The sequence below is a fragment of the Temnothorax longispinosus genome, chromosome 12 (assembly GCF_030848805.1).
Source record: "Temnothorax longispinosus isolate EJ_2023e chromosome 12, Tlon_JGU_v1, whole genome shotgun sequence".
NCBI lineage: Eukaryota > Metazoa > Arthropoda > Insecta > Hymenoptera > Formicidae > Temnothorax > Temnothorax longispinosus.
The window spans coordinates 11,274,161-11,294,445 of NC_092369.1; the positions used below are offsets into that span (position 1 = coordinate 11,274,161).

Consider the following 20,285-nt stretch of genomic DNA (forward strand, 5'->3'; position numbering starts at 1 on the left):
ATATTGCGTTTACGATACAAAATTATGATACAAACTTTTACGAATTAATAAAGAGAAACAAATTTTAAACAGATTGGTTAAACCACGTGTAGTGTTAAAAATAAGTGTATTTATTAATCGGAAACGTACACGGAAAAAAAATAAAGTTGCTTCAATTAAATATCGACGTCACGGGCTGCCATAAAGCATAAATAGTTAATTCAATTGGATATTATTGGACTAAATATTTAAATTATTAACACAATTATCTGATGTTTTTTGTTCATTAATATTGATATTGCATCAATAAATTTTATCTCAATAACACTGATGCTGTTGATACAAAAAATGATGCTGATGTTGAGACAACATAATTTTTTTTCCGTGTACATACATACATTTATAACATTTAAATCATTTTGTTTTATCATTTTCTTACATAAATATTTAATGAATAAATACTTTATTATAAGTGCGATTTTAAACTGTATTTGCGATTTTAAATTGCAAGCGCGATTTTATATCCCGTGCAATTTTGCAATTAAAAATCAAATTGCATATTGCATTGCGATTCAGGAAAAAAATCGCGGTGCCAGCGATAACATCGCAAAATAGCACGTCCCTAGCCTCGATAAGCAGCACGCAATAAACCTGTCCGCGCAAGAGAGAGTTCTCGGATTGGCGATGCTTATTGTATACTTCGTCCACATCCCATCTCATCCGATACGAGAGGTGAAAAAGCGTGAAAGCCGCCGTTAATTTCGCCATTTAATGCCATTAAAGCGTTAAATGGATATCGTTAATTTATAACTACTATTCCATCATCGGCTAAACGTTGTTTCGGCGGGCGCGCACGACCGTCTCATATAATTCCCGTTCGTATAACGCGGATAATTGCTGCGACCAATTCGCTACGAGACAGCGGGCTTTTTGCGGCGTACACGTTCTTCGTGTATGAGCGACACCTATTTCGCGCCAGGGCTGCGCGACGCATTGTTAAAATTCAATAAAAACATTTCATCGTCCCGTTCGAGGATAGTTAACAGCTAGCGGGGGGAAAGGGGGAGAGACAAGGGCCCGTGATGAATCGCGGATTCGGTCGTGACCCGTTGAGCTCTTTTTTTCAGCCACGATTTTGTTCCTCGTACGCTACCGGGTACGGGTCTCTGCTCCTCTCTCCTCTGGCATGTCTCTCGCGCGAGCGCATTTAATTCATTACCGTTGATTATCCTACACGGCGACTAGTATTGTCATCGTAATCGCGCCCAATTAAAACGCAGTTAAACAAGAAGAGAGAGAGAGAGAGAGAGGGGAGGGGAAGAGAGGAAAAGAAAGGGAGACGCGCGACGACGATCGGAGAGGAGCGTCGGGGGTCCCGTTCCCACCGTTCCTCACCGCCGTCATCGTGCGTCGACCTAACGACGCGACAGATCACAAGCACGGCGAAGCACGGTAGCGATCTCCTTCGAAGAGACGAGGTGATTGCCTCCTCTTTCCGATCACGGATCGCTCGTAAAAGCTCGATACCAGATCGAGAGGTTTCGAAACTCGCTTGCGTCCCCCTAGCTCCGCACGTTCCATACCGCTCTCGGTATGCCGAGCACACCGTGTCTCTCTCTCTTTCTCTCTCTCTCTCTCTCCCGTTTCCTCTTTCCCAGTTCTCACGAGGCCGGCGATCATCCCGTTCCACGCGACACACGAGTTGAAAATGGTAATATCCCTCGGCCGTGTCCTTGAGAGTAGAGACTCGTAGAGAGAAGATCGCGCAAAGAAGGAGGGGCCCGAGGCGGAAGTCATTGCGGGGAAGTGAGACAATTCCTTGACAGTTTTACCGGCCGCGAGAAGGGATTCCACGGCCTTCTGTGGACGTTATAATGATCCCCCGAGATGTACATGATACGTTATGTGTGTATATACAGGGTGTTTCAAAAGGCTACTCTCAGATTTAAGGAGCGTATAGAGGAGTCAAAATGGAATAGCTTTTGATTGAACCTCCTAAGTCAGTATAGGCCTTCGAATGTATAACTCGGATAATATATCAATGAAATAATAAATAAATCGTAATTTGCTACTCTTCCACTAGCTTTATTATGTTTGGCCAGGATATATACTTGCTGCATGTGACACATGGTCCGTAAGATACCTGGGATATTTGAGAGAAAGCACCAGAGTTTTGCTCGACGATGCAATGCTTGTATTGAATGTGGAGGTCGCCAATTTGAATATACCTTTTGTAATTTCAGTTTGTAAGCTAAAATGTAATCTTTAACAAAGCCTCAATAAAAACATAATAAAGCTAATAGAAGAGTAGCAAGTTACGATTATTTCATTGGTATATTATCCGAGTTCCATACATTCAAAAGCCTGATGTACTGACTCAGGATTACATCGGAGAACATAGGTTCTTAATCAAAAGTTGTTTTATTTTTTACTCCTCTATGTGCTTTTTAAATTTGGCGGTGACATTTTGAAACACCCTGTATATATATCGTGTGTGAGGCTCGAACTTCGCTTAATGACGATGATGTTCGCGGAAATAACATCCGCGCGCGGCGCGCTGACTTATCGCGAGGGCCCGAAAAGGGCAATTTTGAATAAAACTATGCGCGTCGCGAACGCGTTTTATATTTATGAAGGCGTATCGCCTCCGGGCTTTGTACGGAAACGCTACTTCTAATTTACGGCGGACGCGTATCGCTCTTTCAATTCAATTTCCCGAGATGCGCAACGCGCCGCCGCCGCGCCGCGACGATATCCGCCTATAGACGGAAATCCTCTCCCCATTGTTCAGGGATAAAAGTTACATTTTTGTCGCGTCGCCCGTATCCCCGGGTGTCACTACAACTACGTGATTCATATAACTACGAAGCAATTAATAAAGTAGTACGATGTATTATACCAGAAAGCGATTGGAAAATACCTCCTCGATATATAGAAATAAAAAGGACTGTTATTTTATATCAATTTTATTTGCGAATTTTATAGCAGATTGTTATAAAGCTGAATACGGATATATAGTTATTTAACCCTAGCTCGCCACACTCCGCTCTAATGGACCGCTGAACGTTTTTCGGTTTTCTAATTTTCACATAATAACATAATTTTCTATATAGTTTCCTTAAAATAGGTTCATTTTAAAATTAAATTATTTTCTCGACTTGATATTATCATAACATCTTATTCAAAGTCTGTATTTCCAATTTCTACATTACAAGCTTAAAAATATATTAATTAGAATGAAAATAACAATGCAACAATAAGTCGAGCGGTCTCACGGATCGGAGTGTGGCGAATTAAGGATCCGAAAATAAGTGTGGCTAGCCAGGGTTAATAAATATAAAAATTTACTTGTATATATATCCGGACTATCGCATCGTAATGTAAGGTATTCGTCATACTGCTCGGGTCGATTGTCGAGGTCATTAAACAGCGCAAGAAAGTGTCATTCGCGATTTCTGCGTGGCGTGTTCTTCGACACCGCGAACAATGATCCCAGCGTCGAACTATATCGTGGCGCATTCGCGGTGTCAAGGCTGTTTTTATAATCGGTAGCGGAGGCGAAGAAATCAAGACGTAACACAATAGGCGAACGTGTCCGTTACCCGCGACAAAAACCGTAATCCGGGGCACCGCACAATCCGCGTTCAATTGTTGCGCTATAAGATACCTTGGGTTTCAGGTCTGCCGAACGGCCAGCCGCAGCTGCGGGTCGAGAAGCTGCGATACGCGGTGGGCGATACTGTACGTGGAAACTGCACGGTACCGCCGGGAAATCCTCCAGCTAACGTGACGTGGACTGTCAATGGCACACCGGTAGGTGTTTGATAAATGCGTCGATGGATCCCCCTCCTCGATCGTTCTCGCTGACTCATGACAAACTACATAAATATTAATTTAACCCTGTCTTGTTCCCGGATATTGCCGCGAAATTTTTCCGCAGGTTTCATGTCCGCCGAACGATAGTAAAATTTCTCTCCCAGGTAGCAAGATGACGTCTAAAGACGTCTTAATGACGTTTCATTGACGTTAGAGACGTCATTAAGACGTTATCAATACGTCATTTGACGTCACTCTGCTACCTGGGCTGTCTTCCACACCGTTTTGCAGAAAAAAATCCTCTTATCCTCGACTGCTTTCCAATTTAGAAAGATTTAGTCATGTGAACTCATATATCCCGACAAATATGCATTTTTCTTAAAGTTTTCGAAAATTTGCGATGAACATGATCAAATATTTAACTTACAAGTATGATGATAGTTGTAATAAACATTTTTATTTTAAGCTTAGAATGTTAGACATAAATTATATCTAATTATATCACGTGCATAATGTACAAAAATATACATAACATATTTTTTTATACTTATTAAACATACAAGAAAACCAAATATAGATGACATACAGAGTACTAAAAGGAAAAATTCTAAAACAATTCTGAACATTTTTATTTCAGTCATTTGGCACTTTGACATTTCGCGAAGACTTGGAAAATACTGCTTTATTTTTATTAAACTCCATATAGGCCATTTCGCCAAATGTAACAGCAACAACAATTTTAAAGTATATCATTGAACATTTGAGCACTTTACTTCGTGATTTATTGTTTCTGTCTATGCTTGTTATTGCCATTTATTGTGACAATACTGTCAATTTAAAAAGTTCTTCATGAGTGATTCTCTAACTTGCTAATACTAACTTTAGCTTTACTTTTATAAACGCACGTTCCAACGTGAAATACAATAGCTATCATGCAGACAGTTTTACACGGCGTATAAAAATATTTTGCACCAAAGTTCTTATATTGTCTGAGATTCTGCAATAACTTTCTATAAGATACTTTTTCATTTAATGGGACACGTGTCGCGTGACAAGAAGAAAGAACTAAAAAAATTACGTTAATGTACAATTGTTGTGTGACCTTAGATTAAATTATTTTTTTATTTATTTTAGTATTTTATCCGTAAATTTTTAATTGCTATGATAATTGCATAACGATATTAAAAAAATAACTTTGTTTGCATCCACTATTTACGTATGTAAAAGAGATATATAGAAATAGTATCCTTTTCAAGTTGAAACACACAAATTATAATGCCATTATGACATAATTACGTGCTATTTAAATACCAACGGCTTAGGACTTAAACACTTTCTCTATTTTTTGCTTCGCGTGCAATGTGGAAATTTAATAGCTCTCGGAAAGCAACGGCAGGAATCCCACCTTTCCATTAAAGAAAATTGCTTATACGTGATCGACTGCATTAAGCGTAAAATGTAACATCGCGGACGATCTTCGCGATGACGAGCTCAGCTTGTCAGCTTAAGGGTCTCGAGTCTCTCTCGGAGGAGCAGCGCGTGTTTCTCGTGCGTGTAGTCTGAGAGGCGCAATGAGATACGTGGAAATCTCACGGAAACAACAGGAAGCGCGACATCAATTCATGATGGTATCGTGAACTGAGAAAATCGGTAAAATCGTGCACACATACACACACACGTGCGGTTGTCTGCGAACGCACGAGACGTTCCCGTTATGCGGTGCGGATATGCACAGAGGCGATTCAGGAAATTCTCTCGCTGATTCTCTTCTGGTGTTTGGCGCGCCTCCCGAACAGCCTCCATTTAATCCGGAACTCTCACTTCGGCATAGCGAGCCAGTAATCTGGGACGCTTTACGAGCATCCTAAGAATCCGATAAACATCATGGTTACAGCCGTATATACGCCGCAAATCATTTACGGCTACCGAGGGAGGCGTGTTACCCGCGTAAACAAGTGGCAGGAAGCAGTAAGGATGCACTGGTACCCCACAGTCGTCCGCCCCACCCCCTTTTCTTCCGCTGGTTTTCTACCCGCCGTTAATACGTCGAAACACGGCTTGCTCAATTACCTATCTGTACTTTCTCGGTTAATTAATTCTTTATGGGATCACCCGCCTTAATGACCTATCGGCAAGACTACGAGCGTTTCGAAAATTGAAATAGCGTTTTCTATACTATTGAACGATTATATTCCGTATGGCGCGCAATAAGAAAGCCGAGTCTCCCTGAAATATAATTGTTAATTTACTTGCAATAAGTACGTAGCTTAATTGCGCGGTGGCTATGTCGTAAAATGAACCAGGCCTCTCGGCGTATATCGCATAAAGCTAATTGATTTTAGAGACTCATAAATCATCATGCCCTTTTAACGCTCTTGCTGCGGCTCGAAGAGGGTGCCGAGTCGCGCATATCACCGCCACGTTTCGTTGATAATTGACGAGCGAATGGAAATCGACAGTTTTATAATCTTTGTGTCATCAAGGTGTATCCCTTATGCGCCACTTAGCGAAACAATTTTCGTCTAGATTTTGTATATACATGAAGAACGGGAAATGTCATTTTGTAGCGCTTATTCGGAATTTTAAAACAAAAATTAAAGAAGACAGTCAAGGGAATATAAAAACAAGATTTTAAGTATAACGCATTTCTTTCGTTGCAGGTGAACTCAAGTTCCATCAAGTTTATCAACGAGACAATTGGCGACAATCAACAGTACAGGACAGTTGCTGAACTGGACTTCGAGACGATGCAGGATAGTTTCAGGAATGGCAGATTACAGATCATTTGTCACGCCAACGTCTTTCATTTATATAAAGAAAAGGCTGAGATATCCCTGAAGGAAGAACGTCCCAGATTGGCCTCCGTACTAGGAACACGGGAATCCTCCTACATTGGTACGAGTTACGCCTTACATTTTTATTATCTTACGAAAATAAATAATATGGAAAAAGAGTTTGTGGAAAAAAAGTTCATTATTCTTCAACATAATAGATTCAAAAACCAAATTTAAAATACATTTATCGTGATAGCGGTGATGATTTTTCCCTTTCAAATAAAATCTCTACATAAGATATATCTTTTAGTCTCCTAATTTATTTACACGTTGTGTATTTTGTTGTAGGTAGCGCAGCCAAGAGTACCGCAGAATACTTCTACATCGCTGCCGTGACCGCACTGTTACTATGCAGCCTGAGATAACATCAATGAGCTCGCAATACGTTTTACGCGCATGATTGTATCGGGGAACGAAGGGAGTAAATCGTTTGTAAAATTTTGAAATTATTAAATGGGATAAAACTTGGGAAGAAAAAATCTTTTGTTGAAATAAATACCAAGCGTATGTTATTCGTGTAAATAGGATAAAGAAAAAAGATTTAGTGAATTATCTACGTGTACGCGATCTACCTGCCCAACGCGGGTAGATTTGTAATCCGATAAATAACATGTCGTATTATTATGTAATAGATCGACAAGGTGTCGCGCGCCAAACTACCGACGACTTATTTGAATATTGTACCATCTTTTCTATCCTCTGAATAATGATTTTGATACCTCCTCTGTAACATTGCGGCCGTCGCAGTGTGTCCTGTCATGATTATAGGTAAATACTGTTATTGTTTATAAATGACATTTTATTTCAATGAATAAACAATTCGCTTTTGTTAATCTTTAGTACCAATCCGAACCTCCTTTGTCCGCCTTATTTAAACATAGGTACTTAGCAATTAATAAATAGTTTATTAATAAATCACTACTTCGATCTTATGTAAACTTGTTAGTTAAGAAAAATGCTTAGCAAAGAATGTTTTAATTTACTAACAAGTATATATATATATATTATATAAACATGTATTTCTGTACAGAAATCTATTGTGTAATATTGATTTATCGAATAGACAAAGTTGAATAAATGAAATACGACAGGGTGATATCACAAAACGTATACGCCTTGATTGTACTTAATAAAATCATCTTATTGCTATTACATGGAATCAGTTGCATTCGTATGTAGTAATCTCAAAAAGCCATGGGATTTAATCAAGATTTCCAAATAGATGCAAACGATAACGAATTACTTATGACGAAGTATGAGATAAATTTGTTAATTTGAAAATTTATCGCTTTCCACGTGCGTCCCAGGCTGGAGGTTGAATTCTCGCTTCTATTATATCCATCGTCGCTTCTCTCAACTTGGTCCTTTCAATTCCAACTTGCTGGATTTTCTCCATCTGTTCGGTAACATACTCCACTTTCCTCTTGAAGTAGTCCTTTGCATCCACAACGCTCTTTTCCGCATAATATCCAGTACCAATATCAACAATCACATTATTCGCGTCTGCTAGTTTTCCAGTCACGTACATAGAACCCGTAAGAGGCACTAATATTTCACTGCCTGTAACACAAAGCATGTATCAAGAATGATTCATTATAATAATTCGGATCATTACTGTCGCGTTCAAGAACAATATGTTGCTTATTTCTTCAATATAAATTTATCGGAGCTTATAAGATTTACAAATTGAAAGATTATATCTGCAAGCGATAAAAAGTAGCTAAAGGAAGAAGAAATCGAATTATAGCAGAGAATTATCTCTAACCACATCATTCCGCTCTCATTGTCAAAGCTGTATTTAACGAGAACGAGCACTTGATTTTTTTTTGCATAAGTGGTGGTCACCTGGGTTAATTTTTACATTTCAATTAAAAGTATTATTATTAATCGCAGATTGCATATTTTTAATTGTTCTATGATTTAATAGTATTTGAGGACAATATGCATATCTGTACCTTAGAGGTAAAGGATCGTATGTAAATTTTTTGAACATTTCGAGAAAACAAGGTTTAAAGTTTTAAATAGAGAAATATTTTTTTTTAGATGTAAAATAAAAGTAGCAACTTGATTTATTACGCTTTTAATAAAGCATCTTAACTGACATGTTTAATAGTGCAACTGCCAAATTCACGCTGTACCTGGTTTAAAAATTAGGCACTATAAAAATTATCAATACGGACTTTCTAAACATTACATCTTAGAAATTAGTAATAATGGACATAAGACGCTTCATCATTATTATACAATTTAAGTTTCTGTTATATTGAAAAGTGTATTAACTCCATTTTGACAAAAATTGGAGATACGATCCTTTACCTCTGACTCGTCTACAATAGCCGTAAAAGTATGGAGTAAGACGTGAGTAGTAAACTATTGACCAACCACAATCAATTATTCTTGAATTGTAAAAATCCCATTAGTCAACAGGTTACTGCTTACGTCTTACTGCATACTGTTGTGGCTATTGCAGACGAGCCATACTTAGATACAGATTTACTCAACATTTTCTGAAAAAAAAAAAAGAGAAACCAAAGAAATGTTAAAAAATGCAAGAAGCACATTAAAATTATTGTGACGTGAGCTTTATTTTTTCGATACTGGGGGTGTAAGACTCACTCCAGGCATCCGCGTTTCCAGGTTAAGCTTGCATTTATATTTATGCAGTGAGGTTGCGTTTCCTAACCTCAACGAGGAACTTCCGCGAAAAGTTGCGTACGCTTTGAAAAGCGAATTTTCCATGAGCGACTTACCCTCGGTGTCCGGCGTGATCTTTTCAAGGCAAGAGCCCGATTCCTGAAATCTGCTCTGCGCGATCTTCAACGTGTGCAAGGAGTCCTGAAAGACGCCGAGCTCCTGGTCCAGTTGCTGCTTGAATATCGTCAGCTGCTGGAGATTCAGGTTCGGCAGGGTCGCCAGGCTGATCACCTGCGACTGCGGCGCCGACTTCACGGAGGCCTCCTGCGACATCCTGTAGCGCGGAATTCCTGGCGAGAATTGTTCTTGAGAGATACTTTACACCGATCCTCCGGTCGACTTGTGCAAGTTATGCGGCTTGTGCGGACTGCGAGTGCCGTGCTCGCCGATATCGCCAAACACGGACAACCAGGACAACGGCAGCGCGCAGCGTCCGGGCCTCAGCTTGGTGAAATGAGCACCAAGCGGCACCACCATGCAAGCGTGACGAGCCCGTCATCTCCAGTCATCTCCAACGACCAACGACTCCAGCCATCTCGCGAAGCGGCAGACATCCGGCAACGAAACGTGAGCATTTGCGAATTTTTTTGTTTATTATTAAAATATCATCTCGTATCTGTCATTATCTTTTATACTGTATTGTTTCTTACTGATTACATTACACGTGAGAATAATGAATACTTAAATAGAAATTGCGACGATCGTTACCGTCGAGATATCGTTACCTTTCGTGGAAACCTTATCAACAGTGATATTTGAGCACGTCGATATAACCCTCTAATGACAAAGTGGTATTCCAGAACGTTATATGTAATATAATTATAATAATATTTAATCAAAATGCAGTATAAAATGGGTGAAAAATAAATAAATAATAACATAAAACTTCTTCCTCTGTTTATTTATATATGAAAAAGAATACAATAAAGTTTATTTCCAGCCCTGGTGGAAAAATGTCTTAGAATTTTTCATATTATTTTATAATCAGAATTTCTATAAAAATTTTTAGACTTTCTCAGAATGCTCAGAATTTTTCAGATTTTTTTCTACGAATTGGAATGTTTTTAAGAAAAACTCAAACAAAATAATAATAAAATATTCCAGATTTTTCCCGCCAACACATTTTTGTAAAAATTTAAGTAAATATATAAGAAAATCTGTGGTATTTATCAGAAATTTTCATACTGAAATATACCGAAAATCCAATTCGTTCTGAAAGTATCTGATAAATTATATATATATATATATATATATATATATATATATATTTCAGAATTTTTCACAAGTCTAAATTCTTATAAAATTATCGCATTCGACCCCAACCTTTCCATTAGAGGGTTAATATCGCGATTTATCCTGCGCGGTTGACTCGGGCAACTGCTGCGTTTTAAAAACGAGATCAAGTATGGTTTATCATTATAATAGACACGGTAGTGTTTATTATGCAAATAATTTATATTGCGAATTTGTCATATTTTATTTTAAAAGAGGAACCTTTAAAACAACAACCGTGACGTGAAATCTGTATTTTTGTCTTTTGGTACGAAATATCTAATGAAGAAATCAATATTCGTACACAAGAGACCCTTTTCCTTACGAGAAACTGAGCAGCTGAGGTTTTCTCCGCAGAAACATCATAATTAGATATACCTGTAACGTGATTAATTCACAGCTATTTTTGCACGTTCATTAAAGTTTAATTTAATTGACTTTTTTTTATCTCCTTCTGAGAACTCTGAATTTTAAACTTGATAAGTAATTAAAAGTTAATTTACATTTTTTCATTTTATTCTCTAACTCTTTTCTAAACAAAAATGATAAAATGAGAAAAATCTTGGATGCGCGAGATTAAACACTTTTGTAATTATATGTCCCAATGCAGTTTTATATAACCACTATAATATACAAATAATATGAAATTGTTGTAATTTATAATGGCATTGTAAAGAATTGATTTACATAGCGAGTGATAAGCAAACGCAGATTACAAATATAAATTGATTTAGCTGCACATTTTTATGAATTATTATACACAAGGATTTGCACGTTTAATAAGAGAAATACAGACATTTCAAAAAAATGTGTTCTGGAGTTTATTCATAACGATGTTGGTGCGTAGACTTCACAAGACAGTACTTCAAAGGACATTCATGTTTTTTGATGCAAAAACATAGATTTAAATCTGTCGAAACTAAATTTTCGAGATAAAACGTGTAGTTTCAAAGCTGTTTTATATACACGTTGAATCCTTTTATTTCTTCAATCGTCGTATTTATTGATTAGAGATAGGGGAGGATAGGTGTTTTTTTATAGACAGTGAAGGAGAATTATCTGCACGCAATGAAACTACAGCGTCTATCAAGTTTGAAATCGAGAACGAACAAAACATAATTACGCACGTCGATGCAGAAATTTCTGGTTTTAAGTTACACTTACACTATTACTATTGACGTTGTTTGTAAAAGTTACGAAAATAGGAAGCGCAAAAATTGCTATACGCGTCAGTTGCAGCAAAGCTATGGATTCTAATGGCGATAATTTTTTTGTATCTACTAGTTATTTTATTTTCTAAAGAGGCATGTAAAGTCAATACACGTATTTAAATATGTTATTTCTTTTGTTAATTATTGTAATGCGTCGCTTTAATGTATGCTTTATGTGTCGAGCGCATTTAATATGGTTTGTATAGCTTCTCATCATTTCGATACGGTCGGTACAAGGTTCATTTTTCGCTCACACGATAGTAGTAAATGTCAGAAGTTTCGGGTTTAGTACTCATTCGATGTTAATAAGACTGTATATGACGTATCTTGAAGACATTACGTATGCATCGCTTAAAAAATCCAAAGCAGAATTAATATTTATGCCCTAGACTACTGTTTCATGTATTTTGCCATCTGCATTTCGTCTTCTGTCTTAATTTGTATTTATAATGAAGAAAACAAATCCACACAGAAAGATAAAATGCAAAAAAAAATGGAGCATTAACAACGACATATTTGCATATAAACAATTAATTAATTTCTTTTATATTAATTTTAATATTAATAGAAATGTTATGCAATAATTTATTTATATATATAAAAGCATAAGCTCTCAACGATCAATAAAATAGAATCTTCCCGATTGTCATGTACTTTCAAGTTACGTAGTAAGAAGGTACTATATACAGAACAAAGGTGTGTTACGTACATTGGACAAAGCGTCCCAAGATCGAACATGAATAGAGAATGCATCGAGTTTTTGAAATTCCTGCTTAAAGAATCAGTGATGCGATGGCAAGCACGTACCTACGCACGAAAAATGCTGCACGAGCATTCAGTCTAAGGGTCACTTCGACCAACGTCGATTTAACTTTAATCGACGATTAACTCAATCAGCAGTGTCGCCAACAGCAAGATATTTGTCGTTGTGTATGTCGTTCTTGACCAATATTTTCAAAATTATACACCACTTCTCTTTAATTTAAATAAAGCTGTTTTGATTTTTATTTAAAATATCTAAAATAGAAGTAAATTGGCATTTCAATATATATATAATTTTACCCTCGTTTATTAATTATTATATTAAACCTATTATCAAATTTATTTTTAAAATTTTATTACTCGAAAAGCTTTTTACAATTTTACATAACACAAAGTACTTTAGTAATGTATTATTACTAGTATATAATTTTGTTCAATTAATCTGTATTTAACAAAGACAAACGACTCATAAACTCAACTTATTTATACAACTTATATAAGAAAGCAGTCTGGAATGCGTAAACATGAGTTTTCACGATACAGGAATTTTTAAATATTTTGTAGAAATATTATAACTAAGATATTAATTGTACATGTTTTTGAATTCATGCATAAAACTTGAATCTTGAAAAATGGTATTATTTAATGTATTTTTTATTCAAAATCTCACAAGTGTTGGCAAAGTTAAGTGCTTTTTCTGTAAAAGTATTAGGCGGAAGCCTTTATTTATTGAAACTCTCGAGACTGAGTTGAAGAAGCTTTCATGAAAACAATATCACTTTATCAATCCCGTGGAGATTAAAAGTATCTATACACAGAATGAGGCAGATAACTTTATTATTTTTAATTTTTTGTTTGTTCGGCTTTTAAATAGAATATAACTTTAATGCAACTGTAAATGTCATATAAGAATTATTTTTTTGAGATTTTGATGAAGGTATCAAAATGTGAACATAATATTCGAAATGTTTTTTAAATATATATATATATTTTTTTTTACATAATTATTTATAATATTTATAATATCTCTATGAAGAGTTTACACGTGAGAACTATTTCTGATAAGCGTGAAATACAGTAGACTATAATAGGCTATCAATCAGCACTGATATATGAAATCGACATGTAACATTGCATGCATTTAAGCGACCTATACATATTCAGATTGCTAATTAATTAAATCGAAATCCAACGATTTAACATGGATATATATTAGATAGATTTATTGTAATGAGCTCTATCACGCTTTGAAAGTGCTAATGCATGAATGATGTAAATCTTTGGCGCTTTTGTCCAATGACTTAAACAATGGTTTAAAACACTTCCATTTTCGGAAAAGTAAAGCAATCGGTTTGAAACTAAAAGCTATAGGAGTCTGCAGTTAATTGCAGCTCGAGCTTTTTTCTCTCCTTTATTCATTTTTTATTGACGTTTATTTTTTAGCCGCAATTATCGATTCAATAATGTTTTCACTATAGAGAACCTCATGCATATGTTATTCTTTCAGATTTTTCTATAAAATATGAAGATTTAAAAGCTGTTTTTATCAAGCGTTGCACATTTTAAAATGTTGAATTTATAAATTATGTTTTTAAGTAACATTTAATTGATAGTAAAGTATATAAGCTTCTATTTTTTTTTAATTTTTTATATATTATTTTAGTTATTATTTTCTCTAACAGAAATTGTCTTTTATCCGATTTTACATCATTATAAAGTTTTAACAAATTTATCTTCCTGCTATTTTACAGAATCCAAAATGTGTGCCTATTGGACACTTTTTGTCTATTTAATTTTTTACTGCAATTTTTTACGTATTTATATTATACCTAATGATAAAAATATTTGTGGGGAAATATATAAAAGGATTTTTGGTCACATGTTATCAACTTCTGTTTGCGACTCCGTTCTAATAAAGAAAGCAGTATAAGATCGGAACAAAAGGGTCCAAGGGATACCGAAGGGATTGCACCCTTTCGTGGTATCATCACGGACATGTTTCGCTGACACTCTAAAAATATATTAAAGAAACAGATCGAGTTCAAGATCAGCATCAGAATTCCGATTGAAGGACTGTATCACATTTGACTTTTCTTGACTTTATTAGTTGCTGTTTTTTTTTTAATTTTTTTAAATGTCACAGTAAAGTAACGTTATTTGAAATGTTTATTCTCTCTTTCTTTATTTTATTTTCAGGCATATATTCTTATATATATGTCTAAGATACTTATTCGAGATAAAATATTTAGAATGTTGTACGTTTCTTTCATCTATTTTTCATCAATATAACTTTTATTTATAGTATTAATATAACTTCTAAATTGCAATAGCTGTGGAAGATATTAAAGTTGGCAAATTAGTGTGTCAAAAGTTTATGTATATAGATATGATAAAAAAGAGGTGTACCATACATACTCGGAATGCGAGCGAACTTTTGACATCTTGATTCGCCAACTTTAACAGCTCGCCATTTAAAAGTTATCATAGCGTCAGCATTTTGGAATTAGAAGTTTCTTCTTTAAATGTCCTTTGAAATTTATTATTACTTGTTAATAATCCACCATATACGCAACGTTGCGCCAGTTGATATTTATGAATTTCTCTCTCGTGATAAAATTGCAAAAGAATAACTTGAAATTATTATCAAAGGTTGTAGGATCATATAGCAGTTTTTTTAACTTTATGATAATGCACTTATCGAAAGGAATATACTAATAAGTTCTAAAAATTACTAAAAACAGATTTGTGATAATTTTCGTCTCTTGATCTAGATATATAATTGAGCGCGTTAATGTTGATTTTCGGAGTGTCGCGTTTACGTAATTAAATTATTTATTCAAACATTAGAGTTTACCTATTTATCATAGAACACTGTAACTTGTCTGGTTTCACTGCAATAAATTATTTGATTACATATGTGTGAAATTTCGACACAATTCCATTAGCACGTTGAATTACCTTGTGAAACCGAAATTTGAACTTTAATTAAAAGCCAAATGTGTATCTGACCTAAAACTCCAATATTTAGTTGGTACTGAAACACGCAACTTGTTTCCCAACGAAATAAAAAACATTCCAATATAAAGAAACGAAAGGTAGACTAGATTGCTCCGGTTTCTTCTTTAGCCAGTCTCGAATTCCCGACGGGGCATAAAGGATTCCTTGTAGATGTCCACACACATACATGTAAAGAGATATTTTAACAATGGAAAAGAAAGCATTGCAGAAATTTTATGATTGATGTGGCAACCTACTCTCTCCAGCGTTTCACTCATACGCGTAATCGACATACAATTACGCGAGCTATTGCATTATAAGCGCATGCGGTTGCGAATCTAGGATCATAATTAATTGATCTAATCCCTCTTTAGTGCCTATAGCTGTTTCGAAAATGCTGTCTTTACCAATACTATCATATTATACCGTATATTATGTGTAAATATGATCCATCCAGAAAAAAATGATAAAAAGTGCAGTTTAAAAGACAAATACTTCAATATGTATTACATAATTTCTTATCTATAATTCAAAATTAAAGAATTTTATATATATATATATATATATATATATATATATATAATTTTTTATATTACAGACAAAATGATTATATATTATACTGATTGAAAACGTTAGACAAGCTAAATGGAAATTTACTGGTATTGAGACTTCTAACAACATTAATTATTATGGTCGGTGTACTGCAGCACTTTGAATACGACGTCATACTTAAAAGTAGAGTTTACGAATTTATAGATTTATGTCTCTATATAGCTCTCTGTGGTCTGGAGACGGTAACAAGCCAGACAAGCTTAATGTGAAGTATATCCCCACAGACTCAGTTTGACCATCTATCCACGGCTAATCTGTAACGCTAAAGTTTGATAATAACTCGACAAAGTATTGTCTATCCCACGTAAATGAGGTAAAGCCTTGAAGGGTCTCCAGACTAATTCGATATATTCCATGGCAACAATTATATTTTAACAATTTAGGGAATTTGGAAATGGATACTTTCATAAAAGTTTTATATTAATAACATTTTAATAAACAAAAAGGTAATGAGACAACTAAGGGTTAATCCAAAATAATCCTCTTGTTCCCTTAAGGGGATGCTGTAGTGGCAGTAGTTACCGACATTTTTTTGAACACACAAAGCTTTTCTTTTCGTTTTTCATGTAAAATCGATTGCAGCACCCTCCATTTTTGTGCGTACTCTAATTCTGTAAAAAAGTTTTTTCACTTCCGTAAAGCCAATTCAAAGTTTTGTGTGTTCAAAAAAATGTCGGTAATTACTGCTACTACAGCATCCCCTTAATATTTTGAATATCTATAGTTCAAAACTATTGATCGCGGTCCACTTGACGCTACAAATGCTTCAAAGCATTCCTCTTCTCCTTTCTTTCAATGAAGAAAGAAGGAGCAGAAGAACGTTTCAAAGCATTTGTAGCGTCAAGTGGATCGCAGCCATTGTTAGTAATACGATGAGCATCCTCCTCGACGAAACCATGTCTCATTCCATTCATTCTCGCGCTTAATTCTAGCCGAGCGTCATCGCCGGTGTATATACTCCATCACATTCATCTTCCTCCAGGTTGAAAAGCCACACATTTAACGTAAACGTCGAATTAGGAACTTGACAGGAATCTAATTTTACCTGCACGCGTCTCTCGCGTGCCTCGCAAAGCTACATCAGCTCTCGCTCTGTTTTTCTCGTCCAATGTAGTGTGTGCGCGCATGTAGATATATAACCGGCAATAATTTTATTTGTCTGGTTTTCAGTCGGCGTTTCATAAGACCAAGGTGGAAAGTAGATGTGCCCGCGGGCTACAGTGATTTATTCACAAGCGGATGTACGAGGTGTGCATTGTCTCTTTCATTTGCGAAACTCAGTGCAGTGTGGCCCTTTGGGCCGTGTATTCGCGCGCCGCATGGTTACGTATCATTAAGATTATGTAGACGACTTGTATATGCGCCCGTGTATAACGTGGCTGTTACTGTGGGTGGACATGTGCAGGTTTCTCTCTTTCTCCCTTATTTTCAACATTGTATTCAAACTTTGCCACCCTGCGGACCAACTGGTAGTGAGCGTGGCGACCTATATGTTGATGTAAACTCCCACGCAATATAGCTGTAATTACAACTTACGAATAATAAAATATTCAGCATGATATACGGATTTAAAGCATTAGTTACGCAGGCCACATTCTTAATAAAAAGAGGGTGATTTAGCAATTTTATATTATTATGTTTTCTTTTTTCCTTTGTAACCGACATACAAATCTACAAATATTTCAATGCTAATAAACATTAGAAGTATTATATTATAGGCTTTGAATAAATAAGGCGGTGAATAAAGTGAAGCATATGCTTTGTAAAATAAAGCAAAAGATTATACGAGATACGTAGAATATGCTTTCATTTTATGCTCTTATTTTAAAACAAATATATATACTTCTATTTTGCAAAAGAGAATTTACTTTATTTTATATTTACGAGTCATTTTCTTATTGTAAAAATCATCGTGTCCATATACCGCATAATTAACTTTCTATGAATGACATTACAAAGCACGGCATAAACATACAGAAAATACGTGGCTTTAGTAAAAAACTTTAATAAAGTATAAAATGTTTATATTATAACTGACTAATTAGCGTAATGTAAGCGCGAATACGTTTTACGAGTTATTAATTAACGTCACGAAATGTCTCATAATGGTCCATTAAATAATATTTATTAATATTATTTAATATTAATATTAATATTAATATTACTTATTAATATTATAAAAGTAAACTGGAATCTCTCAATAAAACAATATTCCTATTAAATGATGAAAGCGTTAATGCTAAAGAATCCTTCAATCTCGATATCACCATTTGATATCACCATTTTCCTTTCTCAGCAGTAGATCTTGATGTCTCGCAAATGTGCGTGCTGCCGCAACTCCAGACAGGCGAATAAAAGCGCACACATACAACAGGAGCTATAGCGTTTGCTCTTATTATGGGACGCCAAGTGCAAACGACAAAACGTGATGGAAGTAAATCGTTCAAAACATCCTGTGTGTATCGCGTAAGCTATCATTAAATAAGGATTTTACGGAAATGTAATACTCTACGCTTGAGGATTGACATCATTTTACGTCTCTATTCGAATCGATAATGTTCTGTTGTCAAAACATTACACTGTTGCAAATATTCTCTGCGGCTAACGATTTTCTCGAAAGTAATATTCTTAATGGCGCATGATGCATTACCTTCGTGTTTTATCAAGTTTTACACTGCACATCTGAGCGTATTAATCTCGTACGTAATCTAATTGCACTTAATTCTTCAATGACTGCAATTATAGTATATCGCTTTGTATACATACGTAGACTATGACAGATGTTGTCTATAATAAAAGATTGCGGTGAAATATATCAGACCCAGAGTTTAATCAAAAGATAAAAACTTACGAGGCACTATGTGTATTTTAAGTCATTTACTTTTTATCATGTTTATCGTTTGCACTTGACTTCGCACAACGGCATAAAATGCTACGCTTCTATTCTTCTACCTAGGACTGTTTGAGAGATACCGAGCATGAAAATTGTTCATTTATCTTAATATCCTGTTCCAAATGCGCCGTGATGTAATGTAAAGCGTCATGCGGTTTTTTACTTTAAATACAATTTTCGTGTAAACCTGGCAGCATTTCGTTTACGGGTGATAGACATTTTCATTCATTATGCACGTGAGAAACAGAAGGTGTGTCACACCGGGAAATTAATTCCTTCCATCCAGCCTGTATTCCCGGGATACAATCATCACAATTCCGCGAATGTCGTAACATGTGAATGCCATAATTTTCTACCGGTGACATACCATTCTTCATGCTCCACTCGCGATGATCGTTCGGTTCGATAATTTCGTCACGGTTTCGGCGATTGAAAGGAAATGGGAATATCGACAATCGTCGTCTGCATTCGATCTGTACTGTAAATCGAAAAGTGTGCCGTACACTTTGTTGAATAAATTTTCAAAGATCAATTTACTTCTAACTTTCATTGACTATTACTTAGCAATTGTTATTGTCTAGAAAAGAATATGGTATGCAGTATAGAGAATGCAGCTTCGATGACATATGTTGTCAAGGTCATGACCTTAAACAATATTCAAAAGGTTATAGCCGTCGCTCATTTTTTATTAAAAAATTATATTAACAAAAAAATTTGAAAAATATAGCAGTTATTTTGAATATTGAAAGGCATAAACGACTAATATGTAGGTATGTAGAAATAGCGTACATCATAAACGAAGGAAAGTCATTTAAAGCAGTGAATATATGTATGTTGATATATTGAACAGTCTTTTTGTTAAAGCAGAAAATAGTTGGTATAGAAAAATATATGTACAATTTTATGTGTTAGAAAGCATAAATGTAAAGTATTCTCTGCTTTAACCATAATTGTATGATTATAATTGTTACAATTAAAGATAGGGACTGTGGCCAGCCCACATAACAATTAGTTTGGGATAGGGGGGCTGTTGTGTAATCCACCCACACAACAATTGGTTTGGGTTAGGTTCTCGGTTAGGTTATAGAATCATTGGATGAAAAATCTTTTTATATGGAACAAACACAATTTTATTGTGACTCTTGATAAGAATAATTGTAATAAAAGCTAGCTTTCTTGTTGACTGATTATTAGTTACGTATATTATTAAATGAT

The 20,285-nt window shown here is 35.3% G+C and overlaps 2 protein-coding genes across 2 annotated transcripts in view; one reads left to right on the forward strand and one right to left on the reverse strand.

Moving 5' to 3' along the window:
• LOC139823350 (uncharacterized) overlaps positions 1 to 7,735 on the forward strand; it is a 60,416-nt gene extending 52,681 nt beyond the window's left edge. Inside the window, exons 4-6 of the mRNA XM_071795803.1 lie at positions 3,659 to 3,792; positions 6,456 to 6,690; positions 6,918 to 7,735. Coding sequence (XP_071651904.1) covers positions 3,659 to 3,792; positions 6,456 to 6,690; positions 6,918 to 6,994 — 446 coding nt within the window. The 3' untranslated portion in view covers positions 6,995 to 7,735. The remainder of the gene's footprint in view (positions 1 to 3,658; positions 3,793 to 6,455; positions 6,691 to 6,917) is intronic.
• Positions 7,736 to 7,749: 14 nt separating this feature from the next.
• On the reverse strand, positions 7,750 to 9,739 carry Pfdn5 (prefoldin 5). The gene is made up of 2 exons (XM_071795804.1): positions 9,380 to 9,739; positions 7,750 to 8,189 (listed from the first exon to the last, which is right to left on the reverse strand). Exons 1-2 carry the CDS (start codon positions 9,594 to 9,596, stop codon positions 7,912 to 7,914), a joined length of 495 nt encoding a protein of 164 aa, XP_071651905.1. The 5' UTR covers positions 9,597 to 9,739; the 3' UTR covers positions 7,750 to 7,911.
• Between the last annotated feature and the right edge of the window lie 10,546 nt (positions 9,740 to 20,285).